Here is an 8,976-nt window from a genome sequence, read left to right on the forward strand (position 1 = left end):
ACGGAAGCATTTCATTAAAATGCTCTGTGCCAGGGGAGGGTTATTATAGGCTCCTGCTGATCTGACTTCCTGAGAATAATCTTAAACCCACAGATGTCAGGGCTGGACAGAGCTGCTGAGGTGGGTTACTCCAGCCACCCCTTTGCACCGATGAGGAAACGAAGGGCCAGGTTCCAGGGGCCTGGGGTCAGGGGTGGTAGAAGGAGTGAAGGTGGAGAGCAGGGGTAAAAGACCAGAGTAGGTGGGGGACAGATAAAGGAACGGGTTGAAAGACTGTCACAGATCTGATCTTCCCAGAGCCTAGGGAGAAAGAAAAAGCACAAGACCTGGACAACAGGTGAGGTCCCCGTCCTGGCTTTGTGGGTCTCACTCCCTACCTCGTTTTCCCCATCTGTTCAGGGCTGAGGTTCCAGCTCTGGCTGTGGAGTATGCTCAGACCCACCAGGTGGCCTTGGTGCCCATGTGGCACTGAGACTAAGGGATCAGAGGGCTGAGGAGTGAACTTTGCCTGGTCAAGGAGGAGGAGCTCTGGCCATAACCCCTGGGCAGACCAGACTCTGGGACCCTGAGCAGTGACAGGCCGACACCCTGCCCAGCCCCTCCTCGCCTGGGTCAGCCCCTTGCACCACCAGCACCAAGGGCCTCCAGTGACCCCCTCCCCGCTGCTCACCTTTCCCAGTTGGTTCAAAGGCTTTGGCCCACTTCCTCCCCTGCCCCCCAGCTCTGAGTCTGACCTTCGGACAATCCTAGCATGGGACACCGTAGTAACGCAAGAGTCATTTCTTCAGTTCCCCCAACTGTTTTAAACTGAGGCTGAGAGAAGGCCAGGGCAGAAGTGGGGACATCTAGGAGTAAGGTGATGAGCTGGCAGCAAAGCTGACACGTTAGGACAAGGAGGTTGTGTCCTCTTTGTCAGATGGCCTAAGCGGCACAGTCTCCCCCTGAGAAAAGCCTCAAAACTCCCAGATTTGGACAGAGAGAAGAATGGGAGGAAAGGACTCCTCTTGCTTGTTCCCTGGGCCAACTCAAGGGAAGGCGCTTCTTGGGGCCTCCGAAACTCCATGGGCGATTCTACATGGCCCGCGCCCCCGGGGGCTCATGGGCACACACCCTGGCTCCCATCTCACCCCTGCTGTCTTCTCTGGAAAGTCCTGGAGAGGGAGCCGTGACCACAGGTATCATGGCTGCCCAGGACCTGAGCCTATGTGGCAAGAAAGGAGACCTCGGTGGGGGTGACTGAGGCCAGGGGGAAGGTGGGGGAGGCATCGGCCCCGAGGACCCGGTACAGCAGCTCCTCCTTCTCTTGCTGGAGCTGTCGCCTTAACTGCGACTCCTTCTCCAGGGCTTCACGGGTGAGAAGTAGGTCCTCCGAGAGCTGCCTGTGGATGCAGACAGAGGCCAGGGTTGCCTCTCAGGGTCTCCAGTGACTGCAGAGACCAACCCATCACTCTAGGACACCTTCCTTATGTGGGCCACCAGCCTGCTACAGGGTCCCCACTGCCCCATCTTGCCCCGTCGAACACAAGTGATTCAATCTGCTGACCAAGAAGCGTGGTCCTCACAGGCAGACAGCTCCAGGTTCAAATCTACTCTATCGTTTGGCTGTGTAACCTTGGATGAGTCACGTACATCTGCTGAATTTCAGTTTCCTTATTTGTAAAATGGAAATAAGACTATTAGGATGGAGCTCTTAGATTAATTATGAGGATTAGATCATATGTAAAGTATTCAACAAATTATGTCTGACACATGATACTAGCTCTCATTTACTAAGCCCTTAGAACGGATTCATTCATATACATTCATTCACTCATTCGGCCTCTTGAGTTATAAGTTCCTGTTTTCTCTTCCCAGATTGGGCTTTCCCATGGAGCCCACTCAGCCAGGATGGGGACAAACAGATACTAATCAGGGCCTTTGATTTAGGCTTCCAGGAAGAGCTGGTCCCGAGGGACACCTGACTCCTAACAAAAGAGGAGCCACATTCCTAGGATAGGGCTGGGCCCCCCTGTGAATCCATTTCCCGGGCTTCTCTCGGACTCTAAACTGGAGATTTTGGCGAAAAGGGTGGGGACAGAGGAAAAGAGGGAGGGGGCCAGCTACCTTGACACAACCATCTGGTTGCGGCCTCGGACGTGGAGGTCCTCATTCTCCTGTTGGAGGGTGGTGATTTTCTCCTCCAACATCAGGTTTTTTTCTTTCTGTAACAAATTAGAATGAGCTCTGAAAGCTACCCAATTCACATGGTACAATGCATGCGGTCACCTCTCTCTTATCTGTGGTCACTGAAAACACTGGTTCATTCTAGACCAAATGTTACATTTCATAGAGCAATAAGATTACTTAAAAAAAAAACAACAACAACTAAGGAGTGAACAGAGAGCTGCCAACTTTTGATCTGGCCACAGAAGAATGTTAAAAAAAAAAAAAAAAGATAAGAGAATACCATCCAGTATCCCTATCAGTTCATAAGAGAAAAGATACATATAAATAAAAGTATGTCTGTTATGCTATGCCATAGAAATGGTCGAACAAAATTTATTGAGAACATTTGAGATGGTCTGATTGTGTGGCACACAAAGGACCTTTGAGACTTCTTCCAGAGCAACATAATCTCTGTTCAGATTCAACCCTTGGCTTCCAAGGCCTTCTTTCTGGAGACAAAGCCAATTGTGTCCTCAATGCCTGCCGCTCCCCAGGCCTGTCCTTGCTGACTCTAGCCTCCCATATCTGTCTTGTTTTTCAGTCTTCCTCAGCCCCTGCCTGACATGTGACATCTGCCAGCCCCTCCTAATTAGCCAGGCTAACTGCTCTGATGTCACCCAAGTTATAGCAACATTAGTGGCCAAGAGAAGTACAGGTCCCAGATGACAAGGAGCCACTGCTTGACCCACATTGGCCGCAGACCAGGCTCAGCTATCTCAAGGGCCAGCATGGGTGGCAGGTCAAAGCTGGTGGGAGCCTCATCAAAGTACCTACCCTTTGCACATCTGACAGAGGAAATACCCAGAAAGCAGAAGCCTGAGGCCGCATCCCCCCAGCCACTTCAGCCCACGCACCACTGTTTCCATGAGGATCAGCCGCTTGTCTAGCTCATGAATACGCTCATTCTTCATCTCGATGACAAAGTGCAAGCTCTCCAGCTCCTGCTCCCAGAACTGACTGGGGCTCCCATAATCCTAGACAGGGACATAGAGTGACTTCGTCAGACCAGCAGATAGAGGGGCACGGGCTACATCCCTCCTCCCCATTCTCCCTCCAATTTACTGTTTGACTTAGGAAGTCACATCCCTTTCTTGGCCTGTGGTAAATGCTTAATATGCTCTATCTCATTCTATCCTAATTACACCCTGAGGCATCACAGATGAGGAAACCATGGCTTATTGCTAAGTGGTAGGTTTGCTGTTTGCATCCAGTTCCGGCTGAATCCCAAGCCTGAGCACTTTACTATCCCACATGCCTCTCTCTGAGCCTTACTTTTCCCCTTAGTGACGTCGGGACCCTATTTCTTCCAGTCTGTTGTGAAGGTAAGAGTGTCAGGCCTGAGCCTTATCCTTGAAGAGGGACTGACCTTTCTTGTTGCCCAGACCGTGGCCTTCCTGGCAATTCCAGAAGGAAAGGCCCCCAGGTGTACTGCCGCCTACCTTGATGTGCTTTTTGTAGTCTTGGCTCAGAATGGACTCTTCTACTCTCTTCATCTTGGCCTGGAAGGTCTCCAGCTGTGAGGTCAGTCCATCAATGGTCTCCTGGAGAAGGGAGCAGGAAAGAGATGATCAAAGCCTGGTTGGTAAAGGCTGTAGGTAAACTTCTCCACATTCCAGAGAAGTATCAGTTTTGGGTTCTTCAGCCAGATTTTGCTCTACCCTAACTAACAATGCAGGCTTAAACCACTTCAACCACTGCTTCAAATATACCAGTCCCACCTCTTATTCTAAACCCTTTAACAACTCTCCATAGCCTTGGGGGACAATGACTGCCCTGGTATTCAAGGCTGGTGTTTGGTCCACATTCAGAATACAAACGAACTGGTCTCAAGACACTTCCCCAGTCTCATCTCTCACTGCTCGTCTCCCCACACCTTCTCCTGCAGGCAAATATCACATCACTCCTCCAACTGCAAGGTGCATTCTTGTCTCCACAGTTTTTCCCTGCCGAGAAATTCCTCCACCCCAAGCTTGCCCATTGCCTTTAGGATAGAGTGCGACTCTTTAATATAGCTTACGGGCTCTCCCCATTTGGCCCTTGCCTACTGCTCTTGCCTCAGCTCTCTCCCCCACTCATACTTTACACCCCAGGCATCTTGGGCTTCATTCAGTTCCACAGATATTGCATATTTTTCCCCTCTCCTCCGCGCCTTTAAATATACTGTTTTCCCCCACTGCCTACAGCACCCTTCATATCCTTCTTCATCTGAAGAATCCCAACCCATTCTTCAGGTTCTAGCTTACGTCTCACCACCTTTAGGAAATTCCCGACCAATCACATTGGGTCAGATGCCTTCTTTCATGTTTCTCTGTGCATCCACTCGCCAGCCTAATCACACTGTAGCAACCAAGCTTATGAGGTCTCCAAGATCCTCCTAGCAGTCCTTGGAAAACTACACCAACCCTAATCTCAAACCCAGTCCTCCTGAGCTAATAGCCTGGTTGCCACATCAAGGGGCCTGTATACATGGAAAGAAATCATCTCTGTCCCTCATACCTAGGTAGAGGCCATCAGCTTGGACTGCTTGAGGCTCCGTGCTGCTTTCTGACAGGTCCTCCCCTACACTCACAGAGACTGACATGGCCCAGCCCCTCTCACCTGCAGGGCCGTCTTGGCCTCCTGGAAGGAGTGGGTAAGGGCTTCTTTCTCTTGCTCATATGAGGCCCGGAGGACTGTAGAGAAAGAGGACCTCTGTGAGCTCAGACAGCCAGACGCTTTACCCTAAAGCCTTCTGGCAGAACCCATGAGGGCCAGAGAAGCCAGGTGCCCACAGAGGCCAGGAGTCTGGGAATGCTCTTATTTATCCATCTTGGGGGCTTGGCACTGTGCCGGAAATACAGTAGATATTTAATAAAAGCTCATGGAAATGGAAACGAATTATACCCTGGAACTGTGAACCATACCAGATTGTGGGTGCCACCCACATCTTGCTGAGACTAAAATACGAAGATCTTGCAGCAAGTTCATTCATCTTAGACCATAGCGCAATGTGGAAAATGCATAGGGCCAGTTTTGTAAGCCGGGTTAGTCAAATCATAAAATCATTAGTTGCCAAACCGTGGCACAAAACTGCAGTAAGTACATCAGACTTGGTGCCAGAAAATCTACCTGGTCCTGATTTTGCTTCTTCAAAACTGAGAAACTTAAAGGAGATCATTTGAAATATCTAGAAGTCCTATTACCTCAGCTGTGAAACGGGTCGATAAGCCTGGCCTAGTTGAGGGGTGAGAAAAGGGCATGCAAGGGCTCGCCAGGCGGGGCAGTGTGGTGCAGAGCAGGATTTATCGTTTCCCAAATCAATACAGTTATATTTTTCATCCCACCTCCTCTACAAAGTTCCTTCTGGAAAATGCCAACCTTGTCACAACTGAAAGAAGATAACATGGAAATTACTAACAAGTGGTAGGATGAGAAATAGGATAGAGAGGACAGAAAATTTTAATATAACCAAAGGGTCAGGTGTACAAGGGGCCTCTGTCACAGTGTGCCCAGAGAAAAAGAAAGTCCACGAATATGAATGTGATATAGCTGTCAAAAATTGATAAGATCAGCTATATAAAAATTACAGTCTTAATTTTTAAAAATTATGGGCCTAATTTGCATATCAACACAGGTTCTGATTTCAGGTCAGATGGAGAAAGTACACTGCTACTCCATCTAGTCTGTCTGACTGAATGGAGCTAAAAAAAAACCTGGACAGAATAAATGCAACAGCTATTTTCAGACTCTGAAAACTAAATGGTAGCAGGAAGACTGAGCAAGAAGTACCACTGAATTTGAAGTACCACTGAACCAGTAGATTTAAACAAGACCTAGAATCTCATATATTCGAATATCCAAAATGTCCAGGATATAATACAAAATTGCTCAGCATATAAATCCATAATGGCCCGGCATGGAATCCCAAATACTTGGCATACAAAGTAGTGGGAAAAATCTCAACTTGCCCGAGAAAAGAAATTCAACAGAGGCCATCACCGAAATGCCACAGATGCTGGAATTATTAACAGAGACATTAAGGCAGATGTTTTTTAAGTGCTCCATGAAGGAGCCTCTGGGACCTTTAAGACAATCCCCAAATGTCTAACGTTTGTGTCATCAGAATCTCAGAAAGAGCGCAGTGCAGAAAAACAATTTAAAGAAAGAATGGATGAATGCTTCCCAAGTCTGGCAAACCATAAACCTACAGATTAAAGATATTCACTGAGCCCCAAACAAAGAAAACCCAAAGAAATCCACACCCAGACACATGATTGTTGAAAACTAATGAGACAGAAAATATTTGGAATGAAACCAGGGAAAAATAGTGTATTACTTAGAGGAAACAATTGGAATGACTGTGGATTTCTCATTAGAATTCTTGGTGACCAGAAGGAAAAGGAACATTTGAAACTGCTGAAATAAAAGGACCGTAAATCCAGAACCCTATATCCAGTGAAAACATCCTTCAGGAAAGAAGGTGAAATAAAGACATTCTCAAGTGAAAGAATACTAAAAGAATTCACCACCGGCACACATTCTAAAAGAATTTCTGCGAGAAATTCTTCAGACAGAAGGCAAATGATACCAGAGGAAAACTTGGAACTTCAGGAGTACAGGAGGAGAAACAGAACTGGTAAATACCTGGGTAAATATAATGGACTATCTTTCTTCCCTTGAGCTCTTTAAAATATGATCGATGGTTAAAAGCAAAAGTTATAACATTGCCTGGTATTCAGTGCACGTAGCTGTAAGACATAAGACAAGCACAAAAAAAAGGCGGGGCAGGGGAGAGGATGGAGGGACTTACATGATGGTAAGGTTTTAACATTCTACTTGAAGTGGTAAAGTATTAGTTTGAGCAGGCTGTTAAATATATTGTAATTCTTAGAGCAATGATTATACACACATGCACACAAAGAGATATAGTAAAAGAGACAATAGTAAGTTAAAATGGAACACTAAGAAATGTTCGAATACTCCAAAAGAAAGCAGAAAAGCAAAAATAGAGGATAAAAAACCAGAATAGACAGAAAACAAATACCAAAATGACAGACCTAAATTCAATCATATCAATACCATTAAATTAAATGATTTAAACAGACCAAATAAAAGACAGAGTCTATCTGAATGGATAAAAAACCCCCAGCTATGTGCCATTTATAAGTAATCCACTTTAAATAGATGTTATTTAAAAGTAAAAGAATGGAAAAGCAAAATTAATCAAAAGAAACTATAGAGGCTATACTATTCTCAGATGAAGTACACTTAAGAATAAGGGAGATTATCAAGGATGAAGTACATTACTAATGATAAAGGGGTCAATTCTCCAAGAAGATGTAACAAATCCTAAATGTTCATACACCTAACAATGGTTCTTCAAAACATACAAAGCAAATACTGACAGAACAGAAAGGAGAAATGTATAAATGCGCAATTTTAGTTGGTGACTTCAACACTCCTCAGTATTCAGTAGAAAAATAAGCAGAAAATCAGTAAGAATAAAGCAGAACTGAGCAAGACCATCGATCAATTTGATTTGATTTATTTATGAAGTACTCAGCCTAACAATAGCAGAATACACATCCAAGTGCATGTGAAACATTCACAAGATAGACCATATCCTGAGTCATAAAGCAAATCTTAACAAATAATAAAAGGAGCAAAATATAAAAAATGTTCTTGATCATAACAGAATCAAAGTAGAAATCAGTAATAGAAAGGAAACTGGAAAATCTCCAAACATTTTGCAGGAAATGCACTTCTAAATACCAATGAGCCAAAGAGGAAGTCTCAAGAAAAATTAGAAAATATTTTGAACTGAAATAAAATAAAAATACAAAATGTCAATTTGTAGATAATGCAGTAGTACTTAGGGGGAAATTTATGGCACTAAGTCTTTATGTTAGAAAAGGAAAAAGATCTCAAATCCCTAATCTGGGCTTCTAGTTTAAGAAATCAGAAAAAGAGGAGCTAACTACATATAAAACAAGTAAGCAGAAAGGAGGAAATAAAAATAACAGAAATCAATGAAATTGAAAATGAAAAAAAAAAGAAATCAATAAAACCAAAAGCTGTTTAAAAAAAAAAAAAAAAAAAGATAAACCTCAATCAAGATTGACAAAGAGAAACAGAGAACTCACAAATTACCAAAGAGGGGATATCACTACAGATACCTTAAACACCATCTGTATTTAAAACAATTTTAAAAGACTGCTACAAAGAATTCTATGCATATAAACTTGACAACTGAGTTGAAATGTACCAATTCCTGAAAAACTGCAACTACCAAACTTACCCAAGGTAAAATATACAACCTGGACATTCTTATAACTATTAAAGACTTCGAACTTATAAAGACTTTCTAAAAAAGAAATATCCAAACATGGTTTCACTGACACATTCTACTAAACATTTAAAAATGCTATAACACCAATTTTATACTTTTCCAGAAATATAAGAGGAGGGGACATTTCCCAACTCATTCCATGAGGCGACACATGGTACGAGAAAACTACAGACCAATATCCTTCATGAAGATAAAGACAAACATGTTCAGTAAAATATTAACAAATCAAATTCAGCAATGTATAAAAAGAATAATATACCATGACCAAGTAGGTTTTATGCCAGGAATTCAAGGCTAGGAGGGCAATATTTGAAAACTCAAATCAATGCACGCCACCATACTAACTAAAGAAGAAAAACCCCATGATTATAGGAAGCATAGATCTAAATGTAAAACGTAAAACTTAAAACTTTTGGAAGACAACATAGGGGATCTTTGTTACC

General features: G+C 44.0%; 1 protein-coding gene across 3 annotated transcripts in view; it reads right to left on the reverse strand.

Moving 5' to 3' along the window:
• Positions 1-6: 6 nt before the first annotated feature.
• Positions 7-8,976, reverse strand: part of CCDC69 (coiled-coil domain containing 69) — a 32,030-nt gene continuing 23,060 nt past the window's right edge. For 2 of the 3 annotated variants that reach the window (XM_015585335.2, XM_006906423.3), the window contains 5 exons: positions 4,804-4,877; positions 3,645-3,746; positions 3,060-3,179; positions 2,104-2,201; positions 7-1,379 (listed from right to left, as the gene is read on the reverse strand). In XM_015585335.2, the coding sequence (XP_015440821.1) occupies positions 1,202-1,379; positions 2,104-2,201; positions 3,060-3,179; positions 3,645-3,746; positions 4,804-4,877 (572 nt within the window). In that variant the 3' untranslated portion in view covers positions 7-1,201. Of the gene's footprint in view, positions 1,380-1,543; positions 1,650-2,103; positions 2,202-3,059; positions 3,180-3,644; positions 3,747-4,803; positions 4,878-8,976 lie in introns of all 3 variants that reach the window. The other variant, XR_001516396.2, reaches the window with a different exon arrangement.

This window comes from Pteropus alecto, unplaced genomic scaffold, assembly GCF_000325575.1.
Source record: "Pteropus alecto unplaced genomic scaffold, ASM32557v1 scaffold40, whole genome shotgun sequence".
NCBI classification, from domain to species: Eukaryota; Metazoa; Chordata; class Mammalia; order Chiroptera; family Pteropodidae; genus Pteropus; species Pteropus alecto.